The sequence below is a fragment of the Lemur catta genome, chromosome 1 (genome assembly GCF_020740605.2).
Source record: "Lemur catta isolate mLemCat1 chromosome 1, mLemCat1.pri, whole genome shotgun sequence".
In the NCBI taxonomy this organism is placed as follows: Eukaryota; Metazoa; Chordata; class Mammalia; order Primates; family Lemuridae; genus Lemur; species Lemur catta.
The window spans coordinates 272669631-272689237 of record NC_059128.1 but is presented as its reverse complement, the minus strand read 5'-3'; the positions used below and the strand labels follow the sequence as shown (position 1 = coordinate 272689237).

Below are 19607 nucleotides of genomic sequence, written 5' to 3'. Positions count from 1 at the left end.
ATAGCTTCAATTAATCTCTACTACTTACTGCTGCATAAATTACCACCAATATTTAAATATTTTTATGACTATTGTATTTCTAGTAAAATTTCTGTGTCTTATTAAATCATTGTCAAAGCAATAGAGTTGGTGGTGATGACACCCCAGTGCCACAATTTCAACTAGAAAACAGAAATCTATGAAAAGGGCATTGAGAACCATCAAAAGTCAGGTATTTTACCCTATTTGTATGCCAACAAGTTAGCTTATCATAGTTTCATGAATGCTGGCAGAAGACATGAGAAACCTAGGTCACAGACAAAGACCTTTATTATTCATGGCAATAGCAGAGGCCAGTGTTAGCATTTGCACCAGTTCCCTGAGCTCCAGTTCCCCCAGGGCCAGGTGACACCTGCATAAGGTGCTAAGGTGTAAGCTGCTTTACAGTAGAGGAACTCTGAGCTGAGGACACATGGATCTTAGATATGATAGTAGACAGTAAGTATGCCCAGCATTTGCCCCAGAAATACTTTATCTGTTTTCCAAGGCTGTTTACTATACAAACATGCTTAAAACAACAATTCAGAACAAAAGGAACCAGTGAGTCTGCTCTCAAGACACGCAGAAATGCAAGAGACTCATGGGGATTTTTTTTTTCCCCAAAAAACACCCAATCCTTGTCTTCATACTGCAGTTTCTGGGGAATCTTCCTATGAGTATGGTATTGTGCTGACCACTCTGATTAGTCTGACCTCCAGAGATTGCAACCACATCTATTTAATATGTCTCAGACAGCATTCAGGTAAAGACACTACTAACAGGACTCTAAGCAGCATTCAGGTGGAGATGTCTCCCTGCCACCAGGGCTCCAATCAGCAAAATCATCAATCACAGTGACTTGTAGCTCACAGAGGCCACGAAGGTACTAGCACTTCTGCACATACTTCTTGTCAATCAAGAGAATCCCCTTTGGAATTTATGGAATCGGGAACTATAGGCATATAACACGTACAACAGCAAAAGTACAGTCAGCCCTCTACATCTGTGCTTTCAGCATCTGTGAATTCAATCAACCAAAACATTTTTCATTTTTTCCATATTCAGGGAAAAAAGTGGATAGCTGCATATGTATTGAACATATACAGACTTCTTTCCTCTTCATTATTCACTTAAAAAATGCAGTATAACAACTATTTACAGAGCATTCACATTGTGTTAGGTATTATAAGTAATCTATAGATGATTTAAAGTATATGGGAGGATGTACCCAGGTTATATGCAAGTACTACATCATTTTTTACAAGCGACTTGAGCATCCATGGACTTGGCATCTGTGGGGATCCTCAGACCAATCCCCCAGGGCTACTGGGGGATGACTGTACACTAAATTGGCTCAAAGGTCCTCACCCACTGTGATCTCTTCCAAAACCCCATTAGCTAAATCTAAGCAGTCTCCCTTGCAGAAATATAGACATTGGTCTTACGCTGAATCATCTTTTTCTGCAAAGTGACTGATGTCAGGGTAGAGAGGCAGGAAGAGAATAGTGGGTGTGGAGAGAGAGAGAGGGGGAGAGAGAGAGAGGAGAGTGCCACCAGAAAGCCAATGGTGTCTTTACTTTCAGTTTGGGGCAGCAAGACATCTGCTTGGGGCTCAACAAAACAAAATTCTAATTTTTTAGTCGACCCAGTGTCCTATGTTAGGCAGTAACATCATCCTTATTAGCACCGTTTATTTAAGCCCTGGAACTACTTGGACTCAACAGTCACAGCCACGTTGCTTTGTGGCCACAAAGTTTGCACCTTTTGGCTATGTGAGACTCAAGACACATTTTTTAATGTGGAGCATCTACTGCTCCATTGTGAAGGTAGCACCTCATTTTCAGTCACCCAGTTTCAACATAAGGCCTAGAAAAGTTTTCCAGTGTGGTGGGGCTGACTGTAAGAATTTATCTAGAAGTCTTAGAATCAGTTTCTCATTCTCATTCTACAAACGGTTCATTTTCTCTGGCACGGTACCCCCAATCCAAGGCACTCAGTGCCTCGTCTGTGGTGTCCCACAGGAGTTTGGCGATGTCAGGGTAATTTCCCTAAGAGAACAGGAGCTCCCTTGTAGCAGCCAGAACCCACTGTAAAAACTGGCTTTTTATCATCATCTCCAAATGGATCTAAAGTTGTCAGGCTGCAGGAGGGGCCGAGCCCAGAGTTGGACCAACTGTTCCCATTCTTCCTTCACAGGAAAGACCACCCCACTTCCTTCTCCCCCAGGAGAACCAGCCAAACTTCTAACCATTTAACTAGTTCTGTTCATAGCAATAGTGGATTTTCCCCATTTTAAGCTCAATATAGGTGGACATTTCTATATTATGTGAAAAAGGATGGAAGCTCTGCCCACCCAGATGATTTTTTGTGTTAATTATTACATTGGCCAAAACTTGAGGCTGACTGCCAGATTAGAGTTCCCTTGCTCAAATCAAGGCACTGTTGACCCAACTTTGAACCCATTTCAAATCAGCTTTCCATCACTTCCACAATTCCACTTTATCAACAGAAAATAAGGTGGAAGATTATATATAACCCCTTTAAGCATATAATTTGGTCATCATTTTCACTACTGATTCCAATGAACTTCCCTCAAATTCCATTAATTAGTCTGTGAGGTTCTCTTTTTCCTTCTTCTAAAAAAAGCTGTGTCACTGTCAGCCTTGTGTTTTTGTCACCCAGAGGGAAGATGGGAAGGTTTGTGAGTGTGTGTGGAAAGGGAGCAGATGGATGCATAATTGATCCAGAGTCATCACAGCAGAGTGCAGCATTCTTGTGACTACTTAGGATGTCTAACCCATTCTCTCTCCCTCTTTTTTTTTTTTTTGGCTGAAAATTCATTAAATTTTCCATAGAAGAAAACCAGCTACTTATTTCTGGTTTGAACATTAAGCCTGGCAACAATTTATTTATTTTTCTAGTGTATTGATTTCCAAGCCAGTACATCAAAAGAAAGCCAGCACTGGACAAGCAGGGTAGTTGACCAATGCTCTGTAATACCCATGGCCCTCTAGTTTGAGACTTTGTTTTTCATTTCTTTGATTTTATGCACAACCATTAAATAAAACCTGAACTCAGTTCATTCATGTGAAACCTAATGTTAAAATGACAGACATTGGATGATTATTATGAAATTTACTACTTTATTTATCATAAAATGAGTTCCGCAGTAGTCTAAGTGATGTTTCATATCACATGCAAGGTTCCTATTGATTCAGGATTTTATTTTTTAGGTTAAAGGGTCATTTGCTACATAATCCAATCCATAGGCAGGATTTTCAGAGAGGAAAGTGTCCTCCATTATTTTCAAAATGGCCCTGCATTCCTCTGGAGAAGGACTCTAGGTGAGATAAAGTAGGTGAGAGTTGAACAGATCTCCTTTTCCTACTTCTAACATGACGAAAGGCAGCTACTTATAATAACCAACTCCCAGGTTTTTGGAGAATTCCATCACAAATTAATTTCCTATATCTGGAGGTATATTAGTCAAGAGAGAGATGAGAAGTTTTTAAACATAAGAAAACTTGCAGAAAAAACTATTTTACCAGAACATGGGAATTGTCTGTGATAGAAATCAGGATAAAGATTTGAATCACGTAAATGTCAGTCTCTGAATTGAAGAAGAGTGATTCTCTATCTTTTATAAAATGTTATAAAGTAATGCTTCAGTGTAAACAAATGTTTTAGCCAATTCAGAGTTTTCATTTGTTCTGAGTGCTATTCTATCTGGCAGGATAAAAGTTTGTTAGGACCAAACATCCAGAGATCACCTACTGATTTTAGTGGAACTGTTGAGTTGTCAACAAGTCATAGTATTGCTATTTTGATCTCATGTGCTATTAAAAAAAACTAGAAAACTTCTATACTTTAAAATGATATTTCATATTGTAAAGTGTCTTCTCAGAGTACCTGTGTGTCTAGAGAGTCTGGAGTATAAAGAGTCCAGGAGAGGTGCTTTAATGTGTAGGGAAATAACTAAGCCAAGCATCCTCTGTGACCTGCAAAGTGAACTGCATTCTCTTCCTGACTGTGAAGTGTGCTAAGTGGGAAAATCCAAGACTTTGGTGACAAGCAATATAATACGCCTATGGCCCACTCTTTTTAGGTTTATAGTAAATCTTTGCTTTCACTATAAAAAGGTCTCATTGTCCCAAAGACAATGATAGGTTCTAATAAATAGAACTAAGGGCCAAAAGAGCTGAACATATACATCTACATCTACATGAATAGATTTGAGACAAACAGAAAATATTAACAAAATTAAGACAAACTTGGCAAAGTTCTAATCAATTTTCCTCAATAGTCATTTCCCATCATATACTTTGGTCTATATGCAAGTCTTCATTCTGATGTGAAGAATACTTGAGATAAAGAGAAAATAAAATGCATAAACTTAATAGAGGAAAATGATGACTAAGGCCTTTTTTATTTATCATTGGAATAAATGTTTATAAAACTAGTTAGCATGTTGGGGATTATTAGTAATACAAACACAAATCAGGCTATAATGTCTTCAATGCAATTATTACTCAGAACCAAAAATAAGATGCAAATTGAATAAAATATAAGGCATAAAATAATATGCTAGGAGACATGTAAAGTAGAAAAGAGTTCAAAAGGAAGATATATTACTTCTGGTTAGGCAGAAATGATGGCTTCCTGGTAGTGATTATGTTTGACCTGAACTGTAAGAATAAGTAGAATATAGGTATGCATAGACAAAGTGGAAGAACATTCAAAACAACAAAGAGGAAACCAGAAATGTACATGATACATTTATTGAGAATGGCAAATAGGGTCATCTGGAGTTTCATATAAAGAAGACCTGAAGGAATTATGTTTGGAAATGTATATTGCAACCATACTGTAAATAGCCTTGAATGATAAAGTACTTTGGTTTTATTCTGTAGGCAATGCAGAAGTATTCAAGATAACTGTAACCAAAGGGGAGGTATTACCTGAACTATATTATACTACTAATCTTACCTCAGGGAATATGATATAGACAGTGGTATTCATGAGTGACAAAGAGAATCTGGTGCCGTAAGTAGAAATAAAGTTCATGGGAGAAGGAATCAACTTTGGAGAAAGCATTATGTGTGTATAAATGTTTAAACTTAAAATGTAAGTTGCTCCCAGTGGAAGAGTCTAGCAGACAATTACAAATGAAGGAACAGCGATCAGGAACAAGCCTGTGATTCCGAATTTAGAATTCATGTAGAATTATTAATTGAACACTTTAGGTAAGTGAAATGTAGATTGATAAAATAGAAGAGGAAGATTAAGATATATCTATATTTGGAGGAATATGATGAGAAAAGAGACAAAACAAGTATGACAACAAAAGGGGTATTAATTGCAATGTAAATAAAATAGAACCATGAGTTTAGAGCACTACTGAAATTGAAGTAGGACAAGGTTCATGATAGAAAGTATGGAAAGCAGTATCAAATGTGCCATGGAGTTAGGATTGAGGCAAAAATTTACATTTCATGTAGAGAAACCATTATTGATAATCTTAAAGATAACAGATTAAAATATTGGTGAAGATAGATGCTAGGTTTTTGGAAATGAATAAAAAAGGAGAAAACCTTTAAGATATTAGGTTAGGTAAAAATGTCTGAGATACAACATCCAAAACACAATCCCTAAAGTAAACATTGATAAAGTACACTTCATCAAAATTAAAAATACTGCTCTTCAAAACTCACTATCACATGTATAAGAAGACATAGATGCAGCCTGGTAGAAGATATTTAAAATCATATCTAATAAAGGAGTTGTATTTAAAATATTTAAAGACTTCTCCACACTCAACAATAAGAAAGCAAACAACAAAATAAAAACATGGGCAAAACCTTGAATAGGTCCTTCCCTAAAAAAGATATTAAGAAAACAAAAATAAATAAATAGGACTTAGACTAAAAAGTTTCTGCTCAGCAAAAGAAATAGTAAACAGAGAAAATAGACAACTTACAGAATGGGAGAAAATATTTGCAAACTATACATTTGACAAAGAACTAATATTGAGAATCAACAAGGAACTCAAACAAACAGCAACGACAAAAACCAAATAACCCCATTAAAGAGTGAGCAAAAGACATGAACAGATATTTCTCAAAGAAGATATACAAACTGCCAACAAACATATGCAAAAATGTTCAACATCACTAATCATCAGGGAAATGCAAATTAAAACTACAATGAGATATCACATTTCTCCTGTCAGAATGTCCATTATTAAAAAGTCAAAAAACAATATATCTCAGCACAGTGAAAAGGAAACACTTATACACGGTTAGTGGGAATGTAAATTAGTACAACTTCTATGGAAAACAGTATGGAGGTTCCTCAAAGAACTGAAAATAGACATATCATTCAATCCAGCCATCCCACTACTGGGTATCTACCCAAAGGAAAAGAAGTCATTATATCAAAAAGACATTTATACATGTATATTTATTGCTGCACAATTCACAATTGCAAAGAAATGGAATCGACCTAAGTGCCCATCAACTGATGAGTAGATAAAAGAAAATGTGTTTTATATATACCATAGAATATTACACAGCCATAAAAAAGAATGAAATAATGCCTTTTGTAGCAACTTGGATGAAACTAGAGGCCATTAGCCTAAGTAACGTATCTCAGGAATGGAAAAGCAAATACTACATGTACTCACTTATAAATGGGAGCTAAATGATGGGTACATATAATCATACATAATGGTATAATGGACTTTGGAGACTCCAAAGTGGAGACATGGAAGTGAGTTGCCAGATTAAAAAATCACCTATAATGTGCAATGTACCCTATTTGGGTGATGGGTACACTAAAAGCCCTGACTTTCCCACTGTACAATTAATCAATTTAATAAAAAGACAAAGATAAGTGTTGGCAAGGATGTGGTGAAAAGGGAACAACTGTGCACTGTTAGTGGGAATGTATACAATTTTTATTTGTCATATTTATCTCAAAAATCTCAAGGAAATTAAAAATAAAAGTCTTTCACATAAAAAATAAGTATATAGGCAAAGGAAGGAAATTTAAAAAGATCTCATAAAGATGAAAGTGACACAATTCAAGGGCTTAACTATAAATAGTGGAAGGAATACCTCCAACTTCAGTATCTTTCATATGGGCATGAAAGGATGTGTTCATTAACATAAAACAGTTTTCTAACATCATCTGGGGAAAGTTTTGCATATGAATGAAGAGAAAATGAGGGAGCAAATATTGTTCAAATCGTGTATAAACTATAGTTTCCACAGTAAAAGATGCCATAATATCGTGAAAATTCATTTGAAAGTAGATTATTACCTGACACCCTGTATTTACCCAGAACTCTACATTGTTGATCAGAGAATTACTCAATTCTTTGAATTAACTACAGTTCAATGATTTTACACATGGCACCAAACAGGGGGTGCTATGCTTTAGTCACTTCATTATATTATAGTAGGCTACAATAAACTAACTCCAGATAATTGATTATCTTCTTTAAGCCAAGCTAAAATGAATATTAATCTGAAATATTAGAAAGGACAAGATTAAAAACTTGACAGAGGATTTGAAGTCCCCCTGAACTTCCTTCTGCCCTCATGTTATTTTACATTTCTTGGAAGTTGACTTTCCCAGATGAAAATAAATAGATAGTGAAAAAACTGCATCAAGAGATTATTGACTTAACAAAGTGGAGGTAAATTTTTATTTGATAAAGAAAAACAAAGTTATATTTTGTGATTGCCTTGATATTGGTCAGCACATTATTTATTAAGAATAGACTAGGTTTCCTCACAGGTCTTGAGAATAATGATCATACTGATTCAAATAGATATGTTGTGAGGATTAAGTAATCTAAATCATGTAAGACAAATACAACAGTATCTGGTACATAACAAGGGCTCGGTAAATAGCAGATAATAAGAGTTCTGTAATAGTTGGGAAATAAGACACATAAAGAATATTTTGCTTGCAAAGAAAATGTGTGTGTGTGTGTGTGTGTATGAGAGAGAACAAGAGTGTAAAGCAGAGAGCCCTGAAGTCCATGAGAAAGAATTAGGTGGTGATAATTGTACAAATCTAAAAGCTGGATAGATTTAGGTTGGCAGAGATGGTCTGGAAAGTATTTACAAAGAAGGAGCTAATTTACCTGAGGTCTGAATGATAGATAAAATTTAAAAATTATTCCAAATGAAAGAAAGGATAGATAAGTGAGGAGACGATGGTGATAAGTGAGAAAAGAATGGATCAGGTGTAACTGGAAACATGAACAGGCAACCCAAAAAGGTGGAAGAGAATCTTTATCGGCAAGCAGAGGAGGACCAGCCAAGTGTTTGAACAATTCTCTGTGGACAAAGTTCCAGTTTTTTAGTAAAAGAGTCATATGATGAAATTAATTTCAGGAGTATTATTCTAAATATAGTGTTCAGACAAAAGAGAAGACAATAGAGATGGGCAAAGATCTCCATGTATACATAGAACATATACAGTGCATATCCATCCATCCATCTACACAAGTATGTTGATGTACTAATGATACAGGTATTAGACTCTTGCTTATTTCAGAGGAGAGCAGACACAAAGAGCATCAACACATAATTTGATAAGCGTTCAGCTAAACATGGCTGTACCTATTACCAACACCATTCAGCTGATGCAGCCAGGATTGCACAAGAAGACTCTAGCAGCTGTGTACAAAGAGCATCAGATGATGAGGGCCTAGGGCTGAGAGTTGGGGTAAGTGCTGGAGTTACACACATCAGTTAAAAATCATCAAAGAGTAATAGCCTCTGGCCTAAAATACTTAGTACAGAACCTCAGAGACTATATCATTTTATTTTTACATTTCTACCCCTGGTAGTAAAATAGTCCTGCATTGCCTCATAGAGAAACCGATCTTCTATTGCAGAGATCCTATTCCTCCTGGACAGAGGGAAGCTTGATAAGTGTGGGCATGTCCATCCAACATTAAAATAGAAGTGTTGTGATTTAAATTGACATTTTAGCCAAAAGGAATTGGAACTTAGAACCAGCAGATAATTTAAATTCCCCTTAAAATAGACACTGGAAATATTGAATATGTGAATATGCAAAAAAATACAGTGGGATAGTTAGAACTAACCACAATCATATATTTTCAAACAATTTTTATCAGAAATATGTATCCACAAATGGCCTTTAAGGTACTCAAATGTAGGAAAACTATATATTTATCCTGATACTATGGTATATGTGAAGCAGTTTAGAAGCTCTTTTTTGGAAATTGACTTCAGAGTCAAATTAGAAAGCAAAATAAATTCATGTCTTAATCACTGTATCTTATTTTTTTGTAACCAAGAATTATATTTCTCAGTTGGAATATTAGTAACCATGCAATACACATGCTTGTAATATTCATGAAAAATGTCATGTTGTCCAACTTTCTTTAAAGGGTCTGTTTATTTGTTTTTGTTCACAGTAAGATGCACAGTTTTAACTGAGTCTAACTTCATTATCTATATTAAGAATACCTTAAATATAAACCAAGTTTTCAGCTTGACTCAGCTTATTTATTTATTTAAATGAATAAAGTAAACACATTTTTTAATGAAAATATTTTGGTAGGAAGTGCAATTCCACTAGGATTCTGAAAGAAAGCAAAGCTAAAGTTTGGGAAATAAATTCTGAAATAAAGCAAAACATACTGAAATTTTCCATTTGACAGTGGCTTAAACTCTTTCTTCCATACAGTTTATAAAGATTTTCCCTTTCTTTTACAACACACTTGCCTCCAAGTTGCTTACTATGAGCAGTTTCCAAAAAGAATAGAATTTCCCTTCAAAGAGAGACGATTTGCCATTGTTACAAAGAAGTCTGCTACAACTTTTAAAGACAATTCCAAGAGAGGAATTTTAAGAATCTATGGGCAATGGTGGTTATAATTGGAATAAGTACATGGTCTTCAAAAGTGTCTGTTTTGGTTGGATAATTTAAGAAGGGGAGTTCCTATTAAAATTCAGTCACACTGGTTTATAGATATACTTAATCAATGGAAAGCACTACAATGAAAATACAGTTTTATGGGAGGTGGGAACACCGCTTCCTGGGCTATAATAAAGTTCTGATGCAGCTTCATACAAGAAGGAGGAAGAGTCTGTATACACAACCACCACCCTGTAGGGATATATAAAGGGTGCAGCCCAGTGAGGGGCAGAGTGAAGCTCGAGGCACTCGCTTCTTCCCCTCAACCACAGCCTGCTCTCAAAACCTCACTATGTCTTGCCCCAACTACTGCTCGGGAAACTGCAGCTCAGGAGCCCTCAGAAACTCCTGCCATATTCCTCCCACCTCCTCCGTCGCCATCTACTCTACCAATGTGAGCTGTGGAGATGCCGTCTGCTTACCCAGTAGCTGTCAAGACAGTACCTGGCTCACAGACAACTGCCAAGAGACCTGCGGTGAACCAACCAGCTGCCAGCCAGCCAACCTTGAAACCTCTTGCTGTTCTTCCTCTGCTTACTACGTGCCCAGACCCTGTCAAGGAGCCAGTTTTCTTCCTGCTTCTTCCTTCATCTCCAGTTCCTACCTCCCAGGATCCTGTAGACCTCTGACCTTTGCATCCAGCAGCTGCCGTCCACTGATCCCTCTGCTCAGTAGCGGCCAGCTCATAGGAGGCTACGTGTCCAGTGGCTACCGCCCCCTAACCTGCCTGACCAACAGCTGGCGACCCCAGAGCCTTGCCACATATGGATACCCACCCTTGGGTTGCTTGGCCTACGGTCCTCAAACACTTCAGGTTGTGTCCAGCAGCCTCAGACCCCTGGGGCCTCTGTCCACTGGTTGCCAGCCTCTGACCCCTGTGTTCAGCACTTGTCGTCCATCTTGCTTTGCACAGGGAGGCCAGTAGCTTCCTTGTTCCAGTGAAGAATCACACTGAGGATCCAGGAAAAAAATTCCAATTCCACGGTCTTTTGCTTCTTTCCTAGTAGCTTTCCTTTTGCTTTTTCTTGTTTTTGTTGTCTCTGATCTAACGCAAACTCCTCCTTTTGCATTTTGTGACTTGTTTTCATCTTTCCTTGACATAAAAAACCAGTTTCCAATGCTATTCAATGTTGTTCTGGTGCGGGAAGAATGTATTTGACTCGTACAATAAAAAATGAGATTAAGTAAGAATTGAGAATCTGGTTCATTACAGTTTTTATTTCATTACTCCATTTTAACACAGAAATGACCAACCTCAACTGCTTGCAAAATAAGTGAGTAGAACAGGTGATAACTCAACTGTATGTTCTCACCTGGCAGTAGGGGGATTGCTTGGTAGTTTATTCCTCAAGCTGCTTTTTAAACTTCTCATCCTGTGTACTTAAAAGACCCCAAAAGTCCTTTACGGAAGTTACTTTGAAAAGACAAGATTAGGAATGATCTCTTGTACCTCTGTCTTCCAGTGAACATACTTCCACTGGAATGTTCTTTCTAATTACAAACCTAACCAAGCTTCTGCTTAAGCCCTTCATGGCTTCCTATGATCAAAGCCCATCAGATAAAAATCCAATCCCCTTAGCGTGATATCTGTTTTCCTTCATTGTTTTTCTCCCTCCTACTACTTTGGCTTCATCTCTTTCTGCTCAATATTGTAAACGCTAAGCTCCTGCAATCCTCACTTACATGTAGATCCCCAAACATGTGGTTTTTACAAACATCCACCCTATTGGATACGTTGTTATCAAGACCAGGATGTCCTTTGGCTCTGTCCTAAAAACTGATACACATTTTTTAAAACACAGTCCAAGTTCATTTATCAACCTGTTGATTTACTCAGCAAAAAATTTACTGCTTGCTAGCTATGTGCTAAGCCACCACGTGCCGGGCACAAGAGATACTCAGGTGAACAAGACAGTCCTGAACTATTACAGAGTTTACCAGAAGTCATGTGTTATGGAACGTGTCTCAGTTAAAGGTACTTTTTTTTCCCCCCTCTGCTCAACATAAAGTGTTTGGGGGTTATATATTTCACAAATTAAAATAAAACTAAGCTGTAAAGACATGAATATTTACCCTTTTGGGGAACTGGGGTATCTAGAATCTATGTTGGTGAGCAGGAAAGGCAGGCTTGCCAGGAGTTAACGAGCAGCTATTCCCTTTGGAAGAGGTATTTGCCTCTAGTTCTGTCCCCATCTTGCCCTGTGGACTTCCTGACACTGAAGCAGAGTAGAAGCTCCTCTTGTCATTATGATCATGCTGCTGTTCCAAAATTCATTCTGGTTCATTCTTTTGCCTTATTTGCCTGACTCTCCTGGATATTTCGAGTTTGTAACATCTGTATCCCTCATTCTCTGAAAACTTTCCCAGGCCCTCTCCTTGCCTTTTACCCTAATCACACCTTGGCTCACACTGCCTTTTATCTCAGACATGCATCTGTTGGTAATCTTGTCAGACTGTTCATTTTTAACATCATTTAAAAATGAGATTTTAGTTGAAATATAACACACATACCAATTTCTGCCTTAACCAGTAGTCCACAGATATAGTCATTGCTTTGATTTCTAACCCATATATTAGTTTTGCCTGTTCTAGAAATTTAAAATGGAATTTATAATGGAGGTACTCATTTTTTTCTGTCTTCTTTCACTAAATATTATGCTTGTGACATTTTTCCATCTTGTTTTGTATACCAGTAGTCTGTTTATTTTCCTTAATGTATAATATTCAAAATTCATTTACACATTCTTTTTTTTGAGACAGAGTCTCACTCTGTTGCCCGGGCTAGAGTGAGTGCCGTAGTGTCAGCCTAGCTCACAGCAACCTCAAACTCCTGGGCTTAAGCAATCCTACTGCCTCGGCCTCCCGAGTAGCTGGGACTATAGGCATGTGCCACCATGCCTGGCTAATTTTTTCTATATATATTTTTAGTTGGCCAGATAATTTTTATTTCTATATTTAGTAGAGACGGGGTCTCCCTCAGGCTGGTCTCGAACTCCTGACCTCGAGTGATCCACCCACCTCGGCCTCCCAGAGGGCTAGGATTATAGGAATGAGCCACCGAGCCTGGCCCATTTACACATTCTTTTGTGGATGTACATTTGGGTTGTTTCAAGTTTAATCTATCAAAAATAATATATAGAGTATTATTTTATTCTTATACTAGATTTTTATACACATATGGAAATAGTTCTATTGTGCAACATATTTAGAAGTGGAATTAAGTTATATGGAATATGCTATTCCCCTCTATTTTATATCATGACAAATTTATACGCTGCAGTTATGCCAATATTGACTTCTACTCTCAGGGTATGAGAATATCAGTTGTTCTACATACTAAACAAAACCTAAAATTGTCAGTATTTTTAGGTAAAGCTGTTATATTGAGTATGTAATTATAACAAATATTGGATTTATTTTTAATTTACCTGATGACTCATTGAATTGGGCACTTTTTTCATGTTTCTTGGCCATTTAGATACCCTTCTTTGTGAAGTAACATTTATGTCCTTTTTCCATGTTTTTGGTTGGTTTGTCTATCTTTAGGATTGAAAGAGTTCTTTATGTAGTCTAGATATTAACTTCTTGTTGGTGATACATATTTTGAATAACTTCTTCCATACCATTCCTTGCTTTTTTGCTCCTTTAATGGTGTATTTAGATAAATAGAAATTAGTTCAATTTATTGATCTTTTATTTATGCTTAATACTTTTTCTTGTCCTTTTAAAGTAATCTGTGTTTATCCCGAATTAGCAAAGATGTTAACTTCAGAAATTTTTTGTTTTACTTTCAACATTTAAATATAGCATCGATGTAAAATTAACGTGTGTATGTGCGTGCGTGTGTGTGTGTGTGTGTGTGTGTGTGTGTGTGTGTGGTGTGAGGTAGGGATGAAAATTCCAGTTGAACCAGCACCATCTCCTAAAAAGACTCTCCTTTCATATTCCTCTGAAGCTCAGCACCATCTCTGTATTGTGTATCTATTTCTAGGTTCTATTCTCTTTGGTTGATTATTTGTCTATCCTTATGTCACCATCATGCTTTATTTTTCATTATTTTATTTGCAATTTGATCCCTTTGTAGCACTATATGACTAGGATCTCTGTAAATATTTATTAATTTGGATCACAGTAAATTGTTTTTGATTGGATGATTGTGGAATCTAGAAAAAGTGGTGTTAAGATGTATAGGATAGTGCTCATGAGAAATTATATATATATATTTTTTTCTTTAGCATTTATTATATGCTATCATTCTTGTGGCTAGGTGGACAAAAGGGTTCACTTCTCATCTCCTCCCAGTTCAGAAGTCTAAAAGCTGTAATTTAAGGGAAATTATATATCTATTATGCTAGACCATGACTAGATAGGATCTGCTAATATTTATACCTTAATCCACATGTGATAACTTTCTGTTGCCAGCTATGTTAGTTTTATTATTTTATTAATTTAATTATCTTAATATCTGGCAAGATAGTTATAATTGGTCCTAATTTAGCCAAGACCATACAGATTGTAAATTACTAGTCTGGGATTTACTTTCAAGTTTTCTCAAAGGCTGTGTTTCTCCAGTAAACTCTATTATGATTATAATGTGAAGATTTATTTGAGGCAATTAATTACAGGGCAATATATTAGATAATATTTATTGCTTTCTAGCTTTATAGATATATTTCCTATCACTAAAATAAGTGAGGATTAGTTCTTTAAACTGCTCTTTTTATAATAAATTAAATATTCTTTATTAATATTCAAGTACCATTGTGTTCCTTGTGATTAACCTCCTAGATATAGTCATCTTCAAACTGGATTTTATAAAACCAACTTCCTTTTGCCAAACCATGAGCTCAAATAACACATTGTCTCTCCCAAGTGAACCCTAATCAAGAAAGCATGTTAGGTCTCCATCAGAACTAATTATAAAGCATCTCTATTTTCCCGTAACTTCAAAATCAGACCCCACATACCGAGTGCACATAAGAGACATACAGAATCGTCTTCTTCCTTATCTTGCTTGAAATAGATTGAAGAAAAATAAACATTTAACCCTGAATGCCGATCAGAGTCTGTAAATGAGTCATATATAAAAAATGCAGGGTTAGTCTAACAGATTATTCATATATTTTGAGAGTAGAATTTGGAATCTGAGTCTTTTCTCTAAGCATAATTCTGAATAGTGACTTGCCAATGTAAACAGAACTTTCTTCATTTTCCACTGAAGCTTTATTTTTGCTTAGGGAAATTTTCCTTTTTGGGTTTTATTTTTATTTCAGAATATTATGGGGGTACAAAAGTTTTCTTTACATAAATGGTTTTTACACCATTTGAGTCAAAGTTATAAGTGTGCCCATCCCCCAGATAGTGTGCATTGTACCTCATAGGTGTGAATTTACTCATCCCCTCCTCGCCCCTCCAACCTGCTTGATTTCTGATGAATGCCATTTCCACTTAGAAAAATTTTCTAGAAACTGGGGAAGGTGATTCCATTGGGGATGACTTAGGGAATGTATGGCCTTCTGGTTTCCACTTTAAAGTGCTTAAAAGTCATCACTCCTGTCTTACAATAAGAAAAAAAATGGGCAACTTGAAAATCCATGACTTTCTCTGTACTCATCAGAGAACTGAATGTGTAGGGCAACTTTGCCCCCCAAATTTGGAGAGATAGGTGAACCTCTTGGAGTCACAGCTGAAGTATACTTACCTGGAACAGAAACTGCTGAAGCCATGATCAGGTAGGAACACTTAAATCATAAACTTGGAGAAATTTCTGGAGGCTGAGTATGTACTAGCATGGATATGAAAACCCCTTGGGGGCCACAGTCTTAGGGATACCTCACACTTCGTGTATTTTGCCTCTAGGGATCCCACCAGTTTCTCATGGTGAAAAGGCAGGAAACAGCCCCTAATGGCTCTGTCAAGGGAAGGGGAAAAACTCTCCTAAAACACCATGCCCAGAATCTCCTCCATAACAAATTCTCACTCTTTAGGAGAACAGACTTACCAGAATTTTGTTTAACCTTAGCAAAGGACATTTCTCCCTCTCCAGCCCCCAGTAGCTTTCCTGCCTCACCTAAACTGGGGAAATGAAGAAGCATTTGTGAAAGTCACAGCTCACAGACACAGGCCCACTAAAAGACTGAGACTTAATTATAAGAACATGAAATGCTTCCCTCTCCCCTACCCTTCTGTCACACCAACAAGGCTCCTGTAGAATAACCGTGGATTACAGCTTAAAAAGCCAATTGACACAGATACTTTCTGAGGAGGAATACTTAGGACAGCTGAAAGCCAAGAGGGTAGACAAAATTAAGGGATACTAGAGAAATCTGAAGCCTCTGCCACTTCTAGCTACAGCAAACGTTAAGCACAGCCCAACTCCTAGCCAGATTAACTTCAAATCTCACACTTAGTGCCCATTCATCTCAGTTCCTACTACTCAATACAACACAGCTGACTTTGAACAAAAAAGTTAAAAGACACACCAAAAGGCAATAAAAATATAGTCTCCAGAGAAGAAGTAAGCACCAAAATCGGACTCAAATACAGATGTTGGAATTATCAGACAGGAAATTTAAAAAAACTCTGATTAATATATTCAGAGCTCTAATGTGAACAGTAGATAACATACAAAAACAAATGGGCAATGTTAAGTAGAGAGATAGAAATTCAAAGAAAGAATTTAAAAATGCTGGAAATAAAAATACTGCAAAAGGACTGAAAATTTTTTTTGATGGTTTCATTAGTAGACTAGACAGGTCAAGGACAGAAGTGAGCTTAAAAATACAACAATAGAAACTTTCCAAACTGAAATGCAAAGAGACTAAAACAACAACAAAAACAACAACAAAACAGAAGAGACTATCCAAAAACTATGGAACAGTTTCAAAAGCTGTAATGTACTCTTAATTGGAATATCAAAAGAAGAAGAAAGAAATTTTTGAAGTAATAGTGACTGACAGCTTTCGAATTTTACTGATAAACACCAAACCACAGATTCAGGAAGCTCATAGAACACCAAGTGGGATTTAAAAACAAAACAAAACAAAAAGAGCAATACACCTAAGTGTATCGTATTCATACTTCAGAAAAACAAAAATGAAGAGAAATCTTGAAAAAAAAGAAAACACCTTACTTATAAAGGAACAAGAACAAGAATTTCAATGGACTTCTTGTCAGAAGCCATGCATGCAAGAAGAGAGTCGAATGAAATATTTAAAATGTATACAGTGGCCCTGACTACTTAGTCATTGTTCCATTCATCATTTAATTCATTAAACCAGTCATTTGCTTTGTTTTGCTTTTTGGACCACGTTCCCTGAAATGGTTGAGAGAATCTACTTAAACTAAGGACTATTTCGGATTGATAATTCAATCAATATTTCATTGTATTATTTGATAAATACATTTATATTCCTTGAAGTAATTTTAGCATGCACAATCACTCAGTCAGTAGTAAGGAATTCCTATTATAGGCCAAGCTCTCTTCTAGGTTCTGGGGACACATTAATAACTCAATCTGGGGAACCAGCAACAAAATAAATCATAAATATGGATAAAGAAATATAATAATATAAGAGTATACAAAGTGGTATAAAGGGGATACAAGTATTATTATAAAAAGGGGGAAGAAGGCTAATTTAAACAAAGTTGGGGCATTCTGTCTTTAACAAAAATGGCATTTGAATCATGCCTAGAAAGATAAAAAGGAGTGTGACCTACGATCAGCTGGGGGAGGCATGTTTTAGGCACAGAGTACAAGGTCAAGGTCAGAACTTGGGAAGCATGCGGAGCAAAAGGAGGCTAGTGTACCTTTCAGGTAGTAAGTGAGGAGAGAGCAGTATCAGAGAATTTGCCAGTTGAGGTCTGTTGGAAAGTATCCAGCCACTGTTAATATAATTTTTCATATTACATGACTGGGTACTTTCCAGACAGACCTCGTATATTCAATGTACTAAACTGTCTTGCCAACGACTGGGTCAACTCCATCAGGTATGTCTGAAATGTGATTAGTAAGCAGTGGTTTTCCAAAAGCAGAGTCAACTCAACCAGATGGGCCTCCAATTAGAGATGGATATTTCACCTCTGTTTGCTATGAATCATGGTATCTTGCTGAGACAGTAAGGCTCAAAGTCGTCCCTATTCTATAAAAAAGATGATTTCTCTCACAGGACAATCTTACAAAGCTTGCAATTATAATTTTTAGAATTTGTTAATCATTCATTCATCTGGTGTCTTATTACAGTCACTCTAAGTTTTGACTGAAGATTTTGTAAGGCAAATAGCTCTGAGAAAGAGGAGCAGGAGGCTAGTTGTTTTAGTCCATTTTCTCCTGCTACAACAGAATACCACAGATAGGGCAAACGATAAACAATAGAAGTTTATTCAACTTCCGGTTCTGGAGACTGTAAAGTCCATGAAAGAGGGGCCACTTCTGGTGAGGGCACTCGTGTTATGTCGTAATATGGCAGAAGGCATCACGTGATGACAGAAGGTAAGAGGGTAAGAGGGTACAAGAGCACAGGAGACAGACAGAGGATAGACCAGGGAGCACATTGTTTTATCAGGAGCCCCTTCCTGTGATAACTAACCCACTCCTGAGATAACAGCATTAATCTAATCAACTACGAAAGTCCTCATCTCTCAGTAGCATCACAATGGCAATTTAAAATTTTAAAATTTCTACTTGAGTTTTGGAAGAAATATTCAAACCACAGAACTGACTAAGGATCTTTTTTTTTCTTCTTCTGTATGAAATGTGTCAGCAGCTGTGCAGGGATGAGCAACAATATTCTCCTCTAAATGTTTTAACACAATCTGTTATTCCTATGCATGCATATATGTCATTAGCTGAATAAAAACATAAACAGTAGATTTTTTGAATTTTCAGACAAATCCTCCTAAGTTATTATGTGATAGAAGAATATATAGTTTGTGTAATTCTTAAATCAACAGAAGTGAGAAACAGTCTGTGGTCACAGAAATGACACACAGAAGCACTCTTCCTAGCCAAGTGAGAAAGTGTAGCTACTTCTCCTTTGCAATAATTAAAATCTTCCAAATTTGACTATGATGTTTATGAACTTTTGACACAAAACTACTCAACTAATGCCTTGTAAACATTTTGCTCACTTTCTGAAGGTTAGAAAATTACCAAAATAGATATCAGGATGTTGGAGTAACTCCGATTGTAAGCTATAAAAGAAATACGTAAAATAAAATATTCTTAATTCTGTAACTTTTCTGATGTATTTATCATGGCAGTACTTAAATATTTGAGCTTGCTCAAACACCAAGCACTTTTCTTAAATTATTTGGACATTTCTGCTCCTTTTTACCAGTTTCATTACTTTTCTGTAAAAGAAATTGTTTTAAAAAAGAATACAAAATGTATTCTTTTGATCAAATAAGCATATGTCATTAATGGATACTAATTATTGCTGACATGTTCATCATGGTCACTTTTCCATATTTTTTTTTTTGAGAATGCAGAAGTTCAAAGTTTGACTTGTGCATTGAAACAAAAGCAGATTGTTCTCATCTCTTGCTAATCTAATTTGTGCTGAGAGATGTCCCACAACGAAACTAAATATCTACTTAAAAAATACAGCATGAGGTTATTTGTACTC

General features: G+C 36.4%; 1 protein-coding gene across 1 annotated transcript; it reads left to right on the top strand.

Annotated features, from left to right (window-relative positions):
* The first annotated feature begins 10273 nt into the window (after positions 1–10273).
* Positions 10274–10906, top strand: LOC123650525 (keratin-associated protein 26-1). The gene has a single exon (XM_045569423.1). The coding sequence runs from the start codon at positions 10274–10276 to the stop codon at positions 10904–10906; it is 633 nt and encodes a 210-aa protein (XP_045425379.1).
* Positions 10907–19607: the final 8701 nt, after the last annotated feature.